The sequence below is a fragment of the Rhipicephalus sanguineus genome, chromosome 10, assembly GCF_013339695.2.
Source record: "Rhipicephalus sanguineus isolate Rsan-2018 chromosome 10, BIME_Rsan_1.4, whole genome shotgun sequence".
In the NCBI taxonomy this organism is placed as follows: Eukaryota; Metazoa; Arthropoda; class Arachnida; order Ixodida; family Ixodidae; genus Rhipicephalus; species Rhipicephalus sanguineus.
Window position 1 is genome coordinate 35251536 of NC_051185.1, and position 19316 is coordinate 35270851.

At 49.8% G+C, this 19316-nt stretch overlaps 1 protein-coding gene across 1 annotated transcript in view; it reads right to left on the reverse strand.

Annotated features, from left to right (window-relative positions):
• The window catches only part of LOC119406322 (cadherin EGF LAG seven-pass G-type receptor 3), a 111698-nt gene that overhangs the window by 78914 nt on the left and 13468 nt on the right, over positions 1-19316 (reverse strand). Inside the window, exon 4 of the mRNA XM_049420046.1 lies at positions 18417-18577. Within this exon, the coding sequence (XP_049276003.1) occupies positions 18417-18577 (161 nt within the window). The remainder of the gene's footprint in view (positions 1-18416; positions 18578-19316) is intronic.

Genomic DNA, 19316 nt, shown 5'->3' on the forward strand with positions numbered 1-19316 from the left:
GATCAGCCATGTTTTTTTTATTTCCCCTCTTCCTTCTCACACGGGCTGTCGTCATAGCAACCAGACATTGTTATCTTGGAACGTTGTCATTCTTTCCATCACATATCAATCCAAAGAAGCATTTGTACAATTAAAAACGCGCGGATATTTTTTGTGTTTATTTTGTATACTTTTACGAAAGACTACGACGGCTATTTATGCAATTTACTGTGCGCGGAAAGGAGCGTGTGCAGGCTGGTTTACTAGATGGCGCCACCATATCAACACCAACACTCGAGAGCAACGTTTATAGAACTGCTCGAGAGTGCGCTCGCGGCCGATGGCGCCCTGATGCAGGGTTGCCAGGTTTGGCTACGTTGCGCCATTTTGGCTACTTTTTTAGGCTGGTGGCGGCAAAAAGGTCGTCTTGGCTACTTGGCTACTTTTTGGCTACTTTCTTGACTCTTCGATTTCAGCAAAATTATCAATATCTGGTGACGTCGCAGACGCTGGTGTTCGATTATATAGTGCCAAAACATGGCAGTCCATACGTGCTTAAAGATCAGAAAATTGAATTTGGCACAATTTCATAACGCAGATAATGAAATTCAAAGAAAAAGATGGGGCAGTGGCCTCAGCAGGCGTAAGGTTAAATGGTGGCGACTGTAACATAAATATAAAAAACACGTTTACATCCTGCCAGTCAAGCAGATCTCACGCACAAAAAAATAACAATGCTTTTGGATACCTGGCTGGGACTCGGCGAGAACTGTTGCATGGGGCCTCATTCTGCAGATCACCTATTGCTGAACGCGGCTTTAAACCGCAGTTGGAGTAGAACAGAACTCGAAAGCGCTCTGCATACAGGGCGCTCTACGTTTATCGACATTAGAAATCGGATATGCGACATTTCAAATAAGCACTGAAAAATAAGGACACAACAGGCAAAAGCAGCAACGCAAGCGCTCACTAACACTTGTTAGTCAGCGCTTGTGTGGCCGCCTTTGCTCCTGTGTCGGTTTTTTAGTGCCCTCCTTAGAATGCCGTAACTATTCGCCCAACAATCAATCCTTCTATAGGGTATCCGACGAACTGCTTCTATCGTTTCTTAGGCTTAGGTACGGACTGCGACTCTGGATTCGCCATCACGGAAGAAGTTATTGCGAAAATGGCTACGCTTCATGCTTCCCTCTAGTCATAGGCGTGCGCAGGGTTCCCCATTAGAGGGGGCAAAGGTTCTTCGCAGTGCCCCCCCACCCTACTAAGTCAATGTATGCGGAAGATTTTGCGCCTCCCCCCCCCTATTAGGTGACTAGAAGGGTCAATGTACGGGTCGGATTTCGCGCCCCCCTCTTAAGTGATTAGGGGGGGCGCCCCCCCTGCCCCCCCCCCCCTGTGCGCACGCCTATGCCTCTAGTTATTTCAAGAAAAGCCGTGCGAGACGCGTGAACAGAGTCATTTTTTCAAGAGCGCGAACACTACGTCAACATGCATATGAAAAGTTAACAATTTAGGCTGAAATCTCAGGAATTATGATTTTGAAGTGTTTTTGCTGCACATATTTACATTTTCGCTGAAAGGCTTTTTGCATTTAGCCATTTAACTAAGTATGTGGATTGGTTTTGACATATGTGTGGCTACTTTTGTCTACTTTAATTTACTGCTCTTGGCTCAAGTTAGCTACCTTTTGGCTAGTTTTTCCGATTTTCTGGCTATTTTCTGTTTTTCGACCTGGCAACCCTGCTCTGATGGCGCCGGTTTGCGTGTCATGTTAAAGCCCTTGAAACTTCGCTTACGTCGTGTATCTCGTAGTTGTCATAGTGTCCCGTTGTGTGCGTTTTCTGTTGCCATGAACCACTCGGCTTCATGTGACAGCCCTTTTTTCTTTCAAGCTGAAAACTTCAGTGCAAACCAGGACGGGCGGCAAAGAGATAAGACTAGCACTGAAAGTTAGGTACCAACTAGGTGTAACCGAAGTTTTTTTTAGTCTTTTAAGGCGATAAGATTTCATGTGCCGTGTATCTTTAGTTATGATTGAAGCTTTCGGGTGACGTCTCATTCACATTCGCCGCTGCATGCTGCAATGGACATTTTTCTGCTTTATGGCTCTCTGCGCTGAAGTACGGCAGCAATGAGCTGAAAAAGAACGTGGATACAAGTGTCCCGTCATTACAAGTCGAAGCACCGCGCGACCATGGCCTACGCACTTTGCTTCCAGCTGCGAATCTGTCGAGTGACCCTTGTGCCAGCGAACGGAGAAACTTGATTTGTTATGCATTATTGGTAAGGCGTGCCTAGTATAAACAATGCACAAACAGGTGGAAATGTGAACTATTATCAATCGGGCCAGCTGCGCAGACAACGCTACACTAACACACGGCTTCACGCATCAAAACACAGCTGATGTTCCCTGAACCACGCGTAGCTGGCTTAGGTTGGTAGATTAAAACTGATTACTTCCGTCAAATATAGCGAGCGTCTCAGGGTCTGGCAACGTTCGTTTTGTTCCATCATGGCGGAACCCAGGCGGTTATAGGTTTCAATGCACGGTCCCTATGGGGAGCTTTTCCTCTACAGTCAGCATATTAACTATGCCTCTCAGACTTTCGGGGAGAAATTGCGAGCCGGCAGCGAGCCGGCGGGCGCGCGCTCCTCAACATGTCCACGCTTGTCTCGTGACTCTCGCGCCGGCAATGTGGAGCGTGCCGCTGCTTGCCGCGCAGAGGTTCTGACGGGCGAGACGTCGCCGCGGCATGCTTTCCGCTAGTGTGCACGTACCTTTATTGCTTTGCACGCACTAGGCGTTTCCTAGCGCTTGTAACGCAAAAGCTTGGCCAGGCCACTCTCTCCTCGTCCTCTTTTTCATCTTAGGATTGACTATAAGTAAAGGCAGTTTGCTTTTGGCGACGAACGTTTGAGAAATGAAGATAGCTATAGAAAATTCTTCTGTGGTCGCTAGTAATTTTGCGGATAACTAAGGCCTGTCGGCCAAGCGAAATCCCTTAAGGGTGACACGATGAATGGTCCAATGTAGCATCTCCTTGTTCAGCTGCTTCCCAATATGACGGGTATCTGTCGTCGTATGAGACGGAGACAGAAACACACGCAGGATCATCCGATCTAGTACCATGAAAATTAGGAAATTATAAATTAATATTACAACAATGATACCTGGCTGAAAATCTAAGTCGGTCACGAACTCCACTTTAAGACCAGCCTTGCAATACTAGTGAAATCTGCCCACACACACCACACTCCATATATATATATACTTATATATATCTATATATATATATATATATAGTTATATATATTTGTACCGACTGGATCGTACAACGAATTTGCTGCGGTAACATTGCAGTCCATTAAAGAGGCGATTTGTACAACTCATGTGGCCATGTTCATGCCATTTAAGCATTGCCCTAACTCCGGGCGTAGACCCTCATGAAGTTACTTTACTAACAGTCATGATTACAGGAGTTTTACGCCCAAAACTACAATATGATTATGAGAGACGCCGTAGTGGAGGACTACGGAAATTGCGACAACCCTGGGCTCTTTACGTTAACCTACATCTAAGCATTCGGACCTCTATCATTTTGCCTCCAGCGAAATGTGGCCGGATTTGATCCCGCGACCGGCGGGTCATCAGTCGAGCACCATAACCACTAGGACCACCGCGGCGTTGGTCCCTAAAACGTTTAGGCATTAAGGGGACACTAAAGAGCAAAACAATATTTCTCATATGAGTAAAGTACTCTTTCACGATACCAAAAACACCACGCTTGCTGCGAGAAGACGCTTAGTAAGCGAGAAACACGCAAAAACAAAATGTAGGTGGCGAGGCCACCTTGAAGTTTCCGCACCATTCGCCGTGACGTCACATGTTTTGACGGCGCCTACTAGGAACTACGTAGTTCCTAATCGGTAAACATCAAGTACATGTCCTCTGAGGGGGCCATAGGCTCATCATACCGAGTTTGGGGGTAATTTTGTTGAGCCAATGGCGCCAAAATACGATAAATACACATTGAATTCCGTGACGTCACGCGGGGAGATTTTGGCGCGAAATTTAAAATGAAACTTTGAACGATTTCTCCTCTGTTAATAAACCTATGAGGGCGAAACTAACGACATTAGAGTTCTCAGAGCCCAATTTATCGATCTAAACCGATTCATTGTTTCTCTTTAGTGTCCCTTTAAACTAAAACAGGGCACTCACCGGCGTACCCCGGACGACATTGGCAGCTTGAACTTCTCGTCCGACTCGTTCAGGCAGCGGGCGCCATGCATGCAGGGCGACGAGAAGCAGGGGTCGTACTGGTGGCACGTCTTGCCGTAATAGCCGTCCACGCAGAGGGCAGGTGACGTGTGCGACGAGTTGGACTCGCACACGCCACCGTGGAGGCAAGCAGGAAGGCTTGAGCAGGCACGGGTTGAAGTCGGAACAGTTGCGACCGGAGAAACCGGTGAAGCAGTCGCAAGCGGTACTCGCCGTGGCTGGTGTTGACGCAGGTGCCGAACGTCTTGCACGGGTTCTCGGAGCACGGGTCGAAGTGCTCGCAGGCGTCTCCGTAGAAGCCCGGGTCGCACAGGCAACGATAAACCGGGCAGCGCTTCCCTGGCTTCGCAGGAGCCGTGCTTGCAGACGTTCATCAGGCAGTCTGCGATGCGAGATAAGAAACTATACTGTCACGTGGTTGGTACGTTAACTAACGCAGCAGTCAAGCCGGTAAAAAAAGGGCACAGTTTATTGGACAAACCTGTGTCCAGCAAGAAAAGTAACACTCACAGCACAACGATAGTGGCGAACACATTCGTCGATAATCTTATCTCCGGATCAAGCGGGTCGGCTACGGCTATTTGTATACTTGTCGCCATACAGTCGTGAGCACGGTTAGCGTCAACACAGTGGCGCGTGCCGTGCCGTTTTAGCAGCACATCTTCGTACACCAACATAACGCTCGGCACGTGCGCGCTACGTCAGCTAAGAGACTATTTCACGATCACGCGCACCGCGTCAATCTGAGCAAACGTTCATGGAATGCGATCACTGATAAAGCGCTGAGCCCGATAGTGAGATAACCACGCCGTAAACGAACTGCGCATGTGCAGAGCTTTGTGTCGGTACAGATAGGCGTCGCTGATAGCAGAGTGCGTCACACCCTCCCGTGTTCACGCTAAAGAGTAATTTACTGACACAAGAAAAATCAGTTTATAAGGGGAGCTGTTTAAGCTCCGAGAAGCCTCGTAGACGCGAACAGAAATGATCATCATCATGAAACGGCAGGCACACTCCTTCCCTCTTTATCTTCTTCATCATCTTCTGCTTCACTCACAGAACACGTGCGCCGATTCGTCCGGCATGGGATGTAATAACTCTGATGGGCGAGAGATTGAGTGCAGAGAGAGAAAAAATAAAGATATATAAAGGAAGAGAAAAAGGGAAATTCTTGGCGAGGCGGGATTCAAACCCGCGTACCCACGACCCGAAGGGGGGAGCGTCGTAACCACTCGGCTATCCAGGACTGCTAGCAGAACAAGCATTTATGGGAACCACATGATTGCGTTGCTGTGGGCGAGAAACGAGAAAAAGATAGAGATAAAGAAAGAGTGAAAGAAGTAGAAACAGAGAGAGCGCAAGAAACACATAGAAAAGACAGAAAGAACGAGATAGAAAGAAAGAGGAGAGATATAACGAAAGCACTGCAGTAGTCGTATAATAATATAGTACAGCAAGGTGTTGGCTAAATGAAGTGAGGGTGCGGAGAAGCGGAGAGGGTAAAGCTAGACTTGTATAGTATGGTTTAACAGGGGATGATAAAAGAAAATAAGGGTGAGGAGGAGTAGTGATATGAGGGTGATGAATTGCGTTCGCTATGGGCGAGGGGAACGAGGATAAGATAGAGAGAAACAAATAGAAACAGAGAGAGCGAAAGAAAACAGATAAAAAAAGAGAGAACGAATCATTGCCACGTATAGTATAGTATAGCAAGGGCGTGGAACAGGGAAGTGAGGACGAAGAGGATGGGAGAGGGTAAAGCATAGCGTAGCCATGTATATTATAGTTTAGCAAGGGGGATGGGAAAGGGAAGAGAAGGTGAAGAGGAGTGTTGTGAGGGTGACATGATTGCGTTGTTATGAGCGAGAAAACGAGAAAAAGGTAGATAGAAAGGGAAAGAAAAATAGAAAGAAATAGAAATGGAGAGAGAGAAAGAAACTGAAAGAAAGAGAGAAATAGAAACAGAGAGAGATTGAAAGAGGAAGAGAGAGAAAGGAAGCAGAACATAGCCATATACAGTATAGTATAGCAAGGGGTGACAAAGGGAAGTGAGGCTAAGGAGGAGAGAAACGATGAGGGGAGAGGGTACAGCATTGCACAGCCATGTATAGTACAGTTTAGCAAGGGCGTGGGAAAGGGTAGCAAGGTTGAGTAGGAGTGATGCGAGGGTGAAGAGGATGGAAAGGAGGAGGGGAGAGGTTAAAGCATGGCATACACTTGTGTAGTATGATATAGGAAGGAGTGGGAAAGCGATATGAGGTGAGTAGATGAAAAAGGAGGAGGAGAAGGCAACCATCTCCGCAGTTTCCTCAGTCTTCGCACGGACTAGTGCGCCTGCTGCACTATTTTTTTTTTTTTTTTAGTATTGGTCTGAAGTATTAACGACACACACTACGGCATTCCTAGCAGCCTTAGTGTCGCCTGAGACATTCAAACCGGTGGTGCCACTCGTAGAGTTTCCTAAAATTAAACTAGAGGGGAATCTGGCGCTGCGATCGTTCAGCCAGCATGGGAATGATGGGTAGTACACGGATTTGCCTAGTCTTTGTACTTGCGCGCTTCGAACGCACTTGTGGCTTTGTTTATTGCTATGTTTGGTTTTCTTTCGGATAAAAGAATGGATCGTTGCGAACTCCGTTACCAGATTTGAACTGGTCAGCCTAAAATGGTTGAAGTGGTGAAGTGGAACTGCCGACTTTTGCTGAACTTCGTTTTGAGACAAAGCGGATGCAGGCGACGCGGAGCCAAACGGAGCCGAAGAACGAAGTTTAGACAAATCCGTGTACTACCCATGATTCCCATGCTGGCTGAAGCGCCATGCGTTGCAGCTCCCGTACACACTAGCGCCAGAGTTCCCTCTAGTAAGTATTGTATGAAACTCTATGGTCCCATCCTCCCTCCCCACTCAATCACTCTCTTAATTAGATTTATGTATAGACTCACAGTCGATACGCGTGGCGAATCGGTCGACGGGACTGCCGATGCCTCTTCTTTGCCGTTCCAGGCGTTACACCCTGTACTCGTAATCGGGCCGGGTGTCGCAGTCCGTGAACCGGCACGCATTGCGGGCGCACCGTGGTCACGTTGACCGTACGAGGTGGACGTTCTCCGATGTCGCCCTGTACTTGACCACGTAAGCCCGGACACGTTGCCGTACAGGGGTCCGGCTGCAGCAAATTGCGCACGCTCGGTCTCGTTCACCACGACGGGCGCGCGTGTTCTGCGGATCTGTCGAAACAGAGAAATAGCGTTCAGGAAATTAGGAATGCCAGATGAACCCCCCCCCCCCCCCTTCCTGTGGTGCTCGTCTATGCATTCACGAAACAGTCAGGCCACTCGTCCTCGTCGCCTTTCATTTCTATAATTTCCCTAACTTGCGCTTCTTATCCTTCACAAGTACGGCGCGAAAGACAACGAAGACTTTGTTGTCTTCCACGCCGTTTTTTAGCTATGATTTGCCTATATTCTAAGATGGAATGTCAACATGCCCAATTTTATATCACTTCAAGTGGGATACTGTACTGTTCACAGTAAGACGACGTGTTTTCTTCCTCGCCGATATAACCGCAGCAATTTTAATCATCAGAGAATGTATGGCACTCCAACAAAGTCCTCGCCCCGCCTAGAGCGTACCCAGGATTCCCGTGGGGTGAATTGAAAAGGGCTAGAAATAAAGCTAAGAGTAGGCCAAAGCAGCCGTGCCATTTAATTTTAGCCCCAAACTTATAGCCAGATAGAACAGAAGCGGTATTATGAGCAGAACTTTTATTATTGAGGAATCAGTAATACTATTTTGAATTAGCAAGAACGTAGCAACAATATTTTACATCCTTTTTTTCAAGGCACGGATAAGTTGCAAGTGAATAAATTATAATAAATTCAGCGCGCGTATATATATATATATATATATATATATATATATATATATATATATTAAGAGGTTTATGAGCGGCGACGATATTCGACGATACAGCGACAGTCAAGGCGGGGGCGACTCTCAGCGCGAGCTGCGTTCTCTTCGAGCCGAAGAGGGCGACCCACTAGAAGGTGTTCGAGAGGACGACCATTACCAAGTTCGAACGCTTCGCTACAATTACCCCCGGGTAGGAAAAGGGAGCCACCTGGCGACCTAGCAACAAGTCACTATGAGAGGGTCGTGGTAGGGCTTCAGGCGCTCCACGTTGACAATGTCGCGCCCTCGACGGCGCATGTCCGAAGACGGTTCTATGGGTTCGATGAGGTAATTGACCGGGGATGTGCATTCGACGACACGGTAGGGGCCTTCGTATTTGGGCAGTAGTTTGGAAGAGAGGCCAGTTGCAGTGGTAGGGACAGAGAGCCAAACGAGCGCTCCAGGGAGGAACGTGGGCGCAGAAGTGGTGTTGTCACCGCGAATTCTCTTCTGCCGCTCTTGGTTATGCGTAGTGAAGGTCTTGGAGAGCTCACGACACTCCTCAGCAAGTCTGGCTGTGGCAGAAATAGGCGCACATTCAGAGCGATCCGGCTTGTATGGAAGTATCGTGTCCATGGTGTGCGACGGGTGCCTTCCGTACAGTAAGAAGAAGGGTGAAAACCAGTAGTGCTCTGAGGGGCGGTGTTATAGGCGTAGGTGACGAAGGGCAGAATGGCATCCCAATTGGTGTGATCGGCGGCGACGTACATCGAGAGCATGTCGCCGAGCGTGCGGTTAAAGCGTTCGGTTAGGCCATTCGTCTGCGGGTGGTAAGCAGTTGTTTTGCGGTGAACAGCATGGCACTCTTTGAGAATGGCTTCCACGACTTCCGACAAGAAGACCCGGCCTCGATCGCTGAGAAGCTCTTGGGGTGGTCCGTGACGCAGTATGAATCGATGTAGTAGGAAGGAGGCAACATCGCGCGCTGTAGCCGCTGGGAGGGCGGCGGTTTCAGCGTATCGCGTTAGATGGTCAACAGCGACGATGGCCCAGCGGTTACCAGCCGAAGTCAGAGGAAGTGGTCCGTACAAAATCGATGCCCACGCGCCCAACGGACGGTTAGGGCAAGGTAATGGTTGTAGACCTGGTGGCGACACGTGCGTTGCAGGTTTTCGGCGTTGGCAATCGAGGCAGGAGCGAACGAACTTTTGCACGTAGCGGTACATCCCTCGCCAGAAGTATCGTTGTTGAATGCGGTGGTAAGTTTTGGATACCCCAGAGTGCGCGCATTGCGGGTCAGAGTGGAAGGCCTCGCATATTTCAGAACGCAGACTGCGGGGTATCACTAGCAGCCACTGGCGGCCGTCGGCGTCGTAATTGCGTCGGTGCAGTAGGTCGTCGCGAACGGCGAAATGGTGGGCTTGACGACGCTACGCGCGAGTGGATGGTCTTGCGGACGGATCAGTGAGCAAGTCGATCAGCGAGGTGATCCATTTATCCTTGCGCTGTTCGGTAGCGATGGTGTGAACGTCGATTGAAGCAACAGCTATGTGAGATACTGAGCAAGGGGCAATGTCGTCAGGCAAGGGAGAGCGCGAGAGGGCGTCGGCGTCAGCATGCTGGCGTCCGTTGCGGTACAGAACTCGGATGTCGTAGTCTTGCAGGCGAAGTGCCCAGCGGGCGAGACGGCCTGAGGGATCCTTCAGTGACGACAGCCAGGATAGTGCATGATGGTCGGTGACGACATCAAATGGGTGGCCATACAAATAAGGTCGAAACTTTGTAAGGGCCCAGATGATCGCCAGGCACTCTTTTTCCGTGACCGTGTAATTGGTCTCGGCTCTGGTAAGCGTACGGCTTGCGTATGCGACGACATATTCGGGGAACCCTGGTTTGCGCTGCGCAAGGACAGCGCCGAGGCCTACACCGCTGGCATCCGTGTGTACCTCCGTTGGGGCCGTAGGATCGTAGTGGCGTAGTATGGGAGGAGACGTCAACAAACGACGGAGCTTTGCGAACGCGTCGTCACACTCGGACGACCACGACTTTAGGGGTCCGTTACCTTCCAAGGAGCTTCGTCAGCGGTGATATGATGGTTGCAAAGTTTCGTATGAAGCGTCGAAAGTACGAACACAGTCCTACGAAACTGCGCAGTTCTTTGACGGACATAGGTTTGGGAAATTCGGCCACGGCCCGAAGCTTGGTCGGATCGGGAAGGATTCCGTCCTTGGACACGACGTAGCCGAGGATTGTCAGCTGGCGTGCTGCAAATCGGCACTTCTTCAGGTTCAGTTGGAGGCCGGCGTTGCGCAAACGCGTCAAAACATGCCGCAGACGTTGGAGATGCGTGGAGAAGTCCGGAGCGAAAACCACGACGTCGTCAAGGTAACACAAACACGTGTGCCATTTCAAGTTGCGCAGAACGGTGTCCATCATGCGCTCGAAGGTCGCGGGCGCATTACACAGACCAAAACGGCATGACGTTGAACTCGTACAAGCCGTCGGGCGTGACAAAGGCTGTCTTCGGTCGAGCGTCATCCGCCATGGGCACTTGCCAGTACCCCGAGCGCAGATCAAGAGATGAAAAGAATTCGGCTCCTTGCAGGCTGTCAATCGCGTCGTCGATTCGCGGCAGCGGATAAACATCCTTGCGAGTGATCTTGTTGAGCCGTCGGTAGTCCACACAGAACCGCACGGAACCGTCCTTCTTCGCAACGAGAACAACGGGAGACGCCCATGGGCTGTCCAAGGGCCGAATAACGGCGCGTCGAAGCATATCGTCGACTTGCTCATTAATGACCCGACGTTCTGCGGGAGACACGCGATATGGACGTTGCCGCAGTGGTGGTTGGGCGCCAGTGTCGATGCGATGCGTAACAACGGAAGTGCGGGCCAAGAGAAGTTTGGCCCGATATCGAAAGAAGAACGAAATTCTTCTAGCAGGCACAAAAGTTGGGAACGCTGGACCGATGTGAGGTTGTCAGCAATGGAGGACCTAAACATATCAGCAGGTGACGAATCGGACGTGGAAACAGCACTGAGCATACGGGAACTGGGACAGTGCGTGTCGTCGGGTGCGTCCATAACTTGTGCGTCTTCGAGGGGTTCCACTCTGCTGAGACATTCCCCTCGCACCAACGTAACAATGAATGGGGATGGGTTGGTCACAAAAACATCCGTGTCGCCCTGGGTGATTTCCACGGTCGCAAATGGCACCAGCAAGCCTTTCCTAGTGAAAAACGCGGTCACATGGAGAAAGGAGTGCAACGGCGTCGCAGAGACCGGTGCAATAGACTGACACAGCCGTTGACGAATTTGCAGGAACGGTGATGTCGTCTTTGACGAATACCTTGGTCGCAGCCGATGAACTGTCTGCCGGCGTCAAATCTGAGAATGGTGAGAGCTCTATTTCGGCTGGTGCGCAATGAATGACGGCGTCGTGGCGGGCGAGAAAATCCCATCCCAGGATGACGTCGTGAGAGCATGAAGAAATTATAATGAATTCGACGGCGTACAGAGCGTCCTGAATGATGACGCGGGCGGTGCATACCGCCGTCGGGTGAATACTGTGGGCGCTGGCTGTACGGAGGGAGCGCCCGGAAAGTGGCGTCGTCACTTTTCGTAGCAGGCGGCTTAGTTTAGCGTCCATAACGGATACGGCGGCTCCAGTATCGATAAGGGCAGAGGCGCGAACACCGTCCACAAAAAACGTCTATCACGTTCGATGGGCTTCGCTGAGGGCTTTCGCAGTTCGATAGCGTCGCAGCCCTTGCCTCGTGGACTGCGACGACTAGTTTTCCTGATCGCGTGGGACCGGACGTGGCCGCATCGGTGACAGCGAGCGGCGTCGTGGTGACTGTGAACGGCGGGTAGATGCAGCTGGGCGAGACGTCGGCGACGGAGGCGTAGGTGGGTCGTAACATGGGCGGTTCGACTGGCTGGTGGCAGGCGACACGTCTCTAGGCGGCTGCACGCGATTGCAATAGCGCGCCACGTGGCCGGCGTAACCACATGCGAAGCATATGGGGCGATTGTCAGGTGTGCGCCATCGGTTCGCTGGGGGCAGGGCCCGCCCATGGTGCAGGACGGGATTGGCGGGGGCGGCAACTGGTAGGACTGCATGGTGGGGCTGCAGTCGTGGCCTGTGCGTGACGTCGGCTTAGGTTACCGGTACATCCGCTTCGAAAGAGTGAGGTCGAGCGGAGGCTTCGGCGTAAATGTGTGGTGCAGCCGTAGCGATTGGTGGGGGCGTTCTTGCGACAACTTGGGCGTAGCTCAAAGGTGCAGGAGCCGGATGATGCTGGTGGTACTCGGGCATGACCTCCGCGATTTCCTGCTCGATTGCTCGACGGAGGGGAGGCAGAAGGGTGGGCGACGGCTGTTGAGCGTACCGAGGGCGAGCAAAGTCCAGCAGAGAGAACTGGCGCGCGATTTCCTCGCGCACGAATGTCTTCATCTCTGCGAGCAACGCGGAGTGGTCGGGTACGGTCGACACGCCAGCGAGCTCGGCGTCGCGTGATGGAGAGCGACGGGTCATCGATCGCTGCCGGCGCAGCTCCTCATAGCTTTGGCAGAGCGTTATGACCTCTGCCACTGTGCTGGGGTTCTTGGCGAGCAGCATGGTGAAGGCGTCGTCGTCGATGCCTTTCATGATGTGCCTGATCTTGTCACACTCGGACATGGTGGCGTCGGCTTTCTTACAGAAATCGAGGACGTCTTCAATGTAACTGGTGAAGGATTCGCCGGCCTGCTGAGCGCGTTCACGTAAGCGCTGTTCGGCCTGCAGCTTACGAACGGCAGGGCGGCCAAACACGTTGATAATGGCGGTCTTGAAGTCGGACCACGTCGTAAAATCGGATGCGTGGTTGTTGTACCACAGGCCCGCCACACCCCGCGACGTAGAAAAACCAGGTTAGTCAATTTTCCTGCCTCGTCCCATTTATTGGGGACACTCACGCGCTCGTAAATCGCGAGCCAGTCCTCCACGTCGGTACCATCGGCGCCAGTGAAGACGGGAGGGTCGCGAATACGAGGGACACCAGGACATGAGGTCGGTGCGGGCGGGGGCGTTTGCTGGGAGGCGTCTTGAGGCATTGTAGGCGGCAGGGTACGGGATCGAAGAGCCAGGGGCATCGAATGGGGGCCGAGGTTGTTGTGAAGGCCCCGCACCTCCACCAAATTATAAAGAGGTTTATGAGCGGCGACGATATTCGACGATACAGCGACAGTCAAGGCGGGGCCGACTCTCAGCGCGAGCTGCGTTCTCTTCGAGCCGAAGAGGGCGACCCACTAGAAGGTGTTCGAGAGGACGACCCATTACCAAGTTCGAACGCTTCGCTACAATATATATATATATATATATATATAATATATATATATAATATATATATATATATATATATATATATATATATATATATAACAGTAAACGTTGAAACAGTTTTTTCTTGAGGCCGCAGACCGAATTCGATTAGTAGAGTTTATATATACCAGGCCAGCCTCAAGCAGTGAAATATGAAGATTAACAGACAGCTTCATTTTGTTTACACGTGAACACATATGGCGTATAAGAAATAAAAACTTGCACGTAGCACGAGCATAGGTGGCGGGCTGCGTGAGCAGCGTGCTAAGCACGCGGTTGCCAACATGCACGCAACTTCACCACTCCATATTTCGAGGCGCGCCGCGCTTTGCGTTGGTGAGCCTCAGCACCCATCGGCTGAGAGGACACGAAAGCCTGGAAGCGGTGTATTTTTTTCTGTAAATAATAAAAAAATGGCTATCTAATGCACCAAAACAGAAGTGCAAAAGTAGCCAGAAAGTAGCCATCGAGCCAACCTTACGTTTCCGTCGAGGGACATGGTCGTGAAGTAGCCATGAACGGCAACCCTGATCCTACACGTATATTTTCTTACCGTGTCAGCATACGTCAAGCTTGCGTGCTCACGTGCATGTACTCACGTGTACGTACGCGATTTTGCTGCTGGAGTTCATCAGCTTCGTCTGTGTATTTCTTTTTTGTATTCAGACTTGTTTTCAACCACTATGCGTGAGTAACATTACGCACATTCGTGATGAGTAAAACCGTGTACGTTTTGTATGCATGTGCCCAGGCTGTGCGTATTTGCTTGTCCTCAAGCTTCCATGAAACCGTACCTGTTCGTGTGTTTGCTGTGTAAAAACGTGTGTATGTTTCATTGCGTGTGTTTGCGCGTTTGTGTTTTGTGTGACTCCTTGCATCTGTATTCTATCAGGCGCATGCGCGTGTGCACTGACGTGTAGGTGTGTGTTTGCACATGCAGAGCACACACAGGCGCACGGCAGCCGCTTCCTTCACTTACTACACTACGCCCGCGTCAACACCCCCCCCCCTCCCGCCTATCCAACTACTTTTTTGGATGCCGGGCTGCGTCGGCGCCTTTCCTGTCACTCCGCTCGCCAAACACGCCGTGCTTCGAGAGACGTAAAATGCCTCTCGAGAGCAAAGCTGTCCATACGGAGAGAGTAGGCGTAGGTGTGTACAGCCACGCCAGTGAAAAGGTGTACACAGCGCGAAGGACGTGAGGCACGTACAAAAAAAAGAAAATAGCAATAGCGATAGAGGAGCGGCGTCAGCAACGGCTGACTCGGCAAACAAGAACGACTCGACGTCTCATAGGAGCAGCCTGGTGAAAGGCGTCGCGCAGTTCCACAGGCACTGGCGTTCGCAGTAGCACATGCGCGGTATGGTTTCTGTTTACTATTGCTTTTTTTTTCGTCGTTATATGGCGTAGCTCTCAGTCGCTCCTCTTTCAGCAGCTTTTCTGCTTGAGCGACACTTATTTCGACGCAGGAGCCGTCAGACCTGTTGTTTGCGCTTCTATGGCAACATCCCCACATTCGCTCCCAATCTTTTCTAGCTGAAAATTTCACTCTTCCTTCTTTTGCTTTCTGCTGCTCCTTCGAGGTCCCTTCTTTTTACTTTTTTTTTATTCTTGCGCAAAGTATAGTGTTATCAAGTCTGAATTCCTATAACAGGGATGCCGCTTTCTTTTTCTATAGTCTCTGTCATGGCGTGGCAGCTAGGCACTAGCTTATTGATTTGAGCTAACATTGAGAACGTTAGAAGTACATTACGCTAATGCGTTGGCCCTGTGTTTGGCCAACAATAGAACCATATAACTACCCGATTAAAACGAAGCGGCGCTTTAATGTCTATGCTTCCCCTGTTTTATTTCATTCGCCATCCTATTTTCGCAGTGCCATCGCATCATAACGTATGTAATGCAACGCAGTTGCTTTGTTTTTTTTTTTCTCGTCTAGTGTTAGTGCAAGACTTCAGTTACTGTTGGCGCTGTATCGGCATTTCTGCTGCTTCTCTTTGAATGCTTGTTGCTTAGATACCTTCAAGCTTTTTTTTACGCCGCGGCAAATCTCCTCGGGGGTAATTTTTGTGCTGGGATAATGTAATTAAAACTTTATACGTTGCGAATATCCGATGCTGAACATGTCAGAAATATATGCTGCGCCTGGCTAGATATTCTGATCTAATTTTATATACTGTGGTTCTGACGCTTAAATTTTTATCATTTTCGTTGAACTAAAGATGCGCTGCTTTCGTCTCGCCTTTTGTGTATTTCAGCGCTGAGGCTGCTGAGACTTCTCCACATAAAAAAACTTTGGATACATTTACCGCACAGACAAAACGGCCAACTTGGTATGTGCTGCGCGGGCGTAATTACCGCTGTGGATAAGGATTCTTAGTGATTACCTGGACGTCATACCCCAAGCTCTGTTACTTAAATTGATACAATTCAGTGTCCTAGTATAAACCGATTCCACCAACACTGCAATGGCGTTCAGTTCGATCAAAGGGCGTAGCAAACAAAAATTGTTTTTGGGGAGGGTGTTGAACTATACCATTTCGTGCGTGCGTTTGTATGTGTGCATGTATATTATATGTTTATTCGCACGCAAAACTGAAAATTTTCGAGGGGGGGGGGGTGTATTTGTCTAGTTCATAAGAGCAACTGTCAGGATGTCGCGAGTCCTAATTCGCACCCACTTGAGACCACGTCTGCGTATGCGATTGTGTATGCATCATGGAGGGGAAAAAATAGGAGGGAGCGCACCTAGAGTCCACAAGCCAACCTCCTCTGAAGCCGCTTGCTCCTCGTGTGCGTGTCACATTTCGCATGATGCTCCTGTTTCATTTCTTTTTATGGTGGGTTCACAAACAAAAACAAAAAAAAATGACGAGCGCGCGCGTCTTCCGCCCACAAGCCAACCTCTTCGGACGACGCTCCCCCCCATGCCCTCGTTCTCCATACACTGGTCACAATTCCCAGCATGCTTCTGTTTAATTTTTTATGGCTGGGCTTCAAAATTTTTACGTGACGCTCTCCTAGTTTTTTTTTTCCGCCATGGTATGCATTTTATGTTCCTGTTCTCTATTCTTCCTCTAAGTATTGGGGCATTATAATAAAACTGCGAAATTGTCGCGACTTCTTCTTTGCCTCCATTCAAGATCATGTACACACGCATGACGACTGCGTGGCGCGTCACCGCGTTATTAAGGCGAGAGCGTTAGATGCCTAATCGAACACGAAAATTGACCGTGTGAGTAAACACGAAAAATCATCATAGCGTGAGGACTTCACCATATGACGGCTTCATGACGTCACATAACAACACATCACATATGTGATGACGTCACATGATGACGTCATCACGTGAGAAGAATAAAGAAGAAAGATGGTTTTCGCCTTTGAGTCATCTTAGGCGAATGCATATGGGGCCCTGTGAGTTTTGTTTCTATTGTTTGTCCAAGCAGCATTACAAGACAGCAATGCAAAGATGCCCAGCATGCTAGTTCCGTATGAACAAAAAAATAGTTCTTGTTTCTTCGTTATTATGTGTATGTCGACATAAATGTCATGGTGTTGGGATAGCCGGCTTTAACGTAGCCTGCCTTATCATGTATCCATGTGTAAATAAATAAATAAAAATCCTGTATCTGTTCTTACGCCTCTGCTCCGACCTGATTTAACGCGCAGGTCACAGCATTTCAATGAACACTCTTGTATCGCGGAAATTTCCAGAGCGAAAGGACGTCGTCTGCAAAAAGGTCACGCGGCAGAGGTTGCGAAGTGGCGCGGCTCGAGCGTCGCAGCGCGAATAGGCCGACCAGAAAGAGCAAGACAACGGGGTCAATCGCTAGACATGGAGTTCGTGTTGTATCACTTAAGGGGCCCCTAAACAACCTCTGAAAATACAGAGGCCAAGCGCGTCATTCTCTTCCGACGCTTCCCGTCTTTTCGGCAGCGCAGTTCGTGACGCCAGCAGTCTGTTCACGTGACGTCATGAGCAAATACGCTCTCGATTGGTCCGTATGCGAGGAATATCAGTTGTGAATTGTCTCCTACCCTGTTTTGCCATGCATTCGCAGACCCGTTCTGCCTTGTCCCACATCGCTATCGTGCGCGATCAATTGATTTCACTTCGTTTTGGTGGTTTCCGAATGCGGAAGTGGAAATAATAGCGTGTAGCCGTGAAGTGCGAACTCCTAATAGGCTCAACGCTTAGTGCTAATATGGCCCACGTGTTTTAAGAAGAAATAAATAGCGAGGAGGAGATGGCGCCTGTAGGAAGGGCAGTGAAGAAGAGAAACAGACCACTCTCCGGTCTTTAAACTAGGAGTAGTAATTGTTGGGGTTTAACGTCACAAAACGATGATATGACTGTGAGAGACGCCGTAGTGGAGGGCTCCAGAAATTTCGACCACCTGGGGTTCTTTAACGTGCGCCTAAATCTAAGCACACGGGCCTCTAGCACTTCACCTCCATCGAAATGCGGCCGCCGCGGCCCGGATTCGATCCCGCGACCTTCGGGTCAGCAGTCGAGGGCAATAACCACCAGACCATCGCGGTCGGTATTTGCACTAGGAGTGGTTTAGGGGCCCTTTAAAAGGTGACGCTGCATCAATTCGCGCGGACTTCAGTAAAAGAAGGTGGCTCGTTCCTGCATCGTTTTTGTTTTCTCGCTCATTCGCATCTTTGTTGGTCATTGCTTTCGCGCTTCAACGTGTACTTATATAAGCTGGTCTGTCATGCACAATAAACAGTTGGTAGTAAGCGCTGTGTGTGGTGTGTGTGTCTTGAGTGTGTGCGTGTGTGATTCTGTGAGTGCTTTGTGGAAATTATAAATTGCGCTAAGTTTCCTCCTTACAATATGTCAGTAAAAGAATTTAGCGAAAATCTCGTTCGATCGTGGACGGAAACTCACCGGAGATGGTCTTGACGAGGATTTCAACCCGGGCCCTGTCCTCTTTCACGGGCGATCCGCCGTCCTCGGCGACGACGGTAAAGGCTATCATGGCGTCCGCCACGTCGGACAGGGTTCGATTAAGCGTCACTTCACCTGTGATGCCATCTAGGGCGAGGTACCTGGTGAGAAATTCAGGAGTGCACGCAATTATCAGACACCTTGCGTTCAACAGCGCGTCTTATCCTACCCAACACTAACCCACGATTTCGAATAGCGGTTGGGAGTGCGGATGCGTGCGTACCACGATGTGGTGCATACATGTGTGCATAACAATAATTGCTGAGGTCCTACGTGCCATTTGAGAGATGTTGAATAAGTTTGAATTAAATTGAAAAAGCTATCATAAAATTATGAGGCACGCTGCAATGGAGGGTTCTAGAAATTTATACCAACTGAGGCTCTTTAACCTGCACCTGTATCTAAGTACATGAGGCTCAGCATATTCGCCTCCACCGAACCCGCGACCTCCCGGTCAGCAGCCGAACACCGCAGCCACTGCACCACCGCGGCGGCAACTTAGGTACATAACGCGTACTAACAAAATACATGCATCATTCATTCATTCATTCGTGCGTTGTGATAATAATGAATCTAAGACGCCAGAGCAACAAAAGCCGATCGATTTCAAAGGGAAACCCGGAAGGCTTTATTATCTCAAGAAACTATGCAGGGTACGCCTGAATATTCAGCGTTCCGTTTTCTTTGTTCTTCGAGCAAACAAGATAGGCTACCAGAAGAGACTCGAATGAAGTAAGTGTGTTGAAAACCTATGCACACATGGCGGCTCCTCGACGTTAAGCAAACACGTAGTCGCGCGTATGGGCCTGCGCCGTGTTCCAGCACGTTTTAATAGGATTT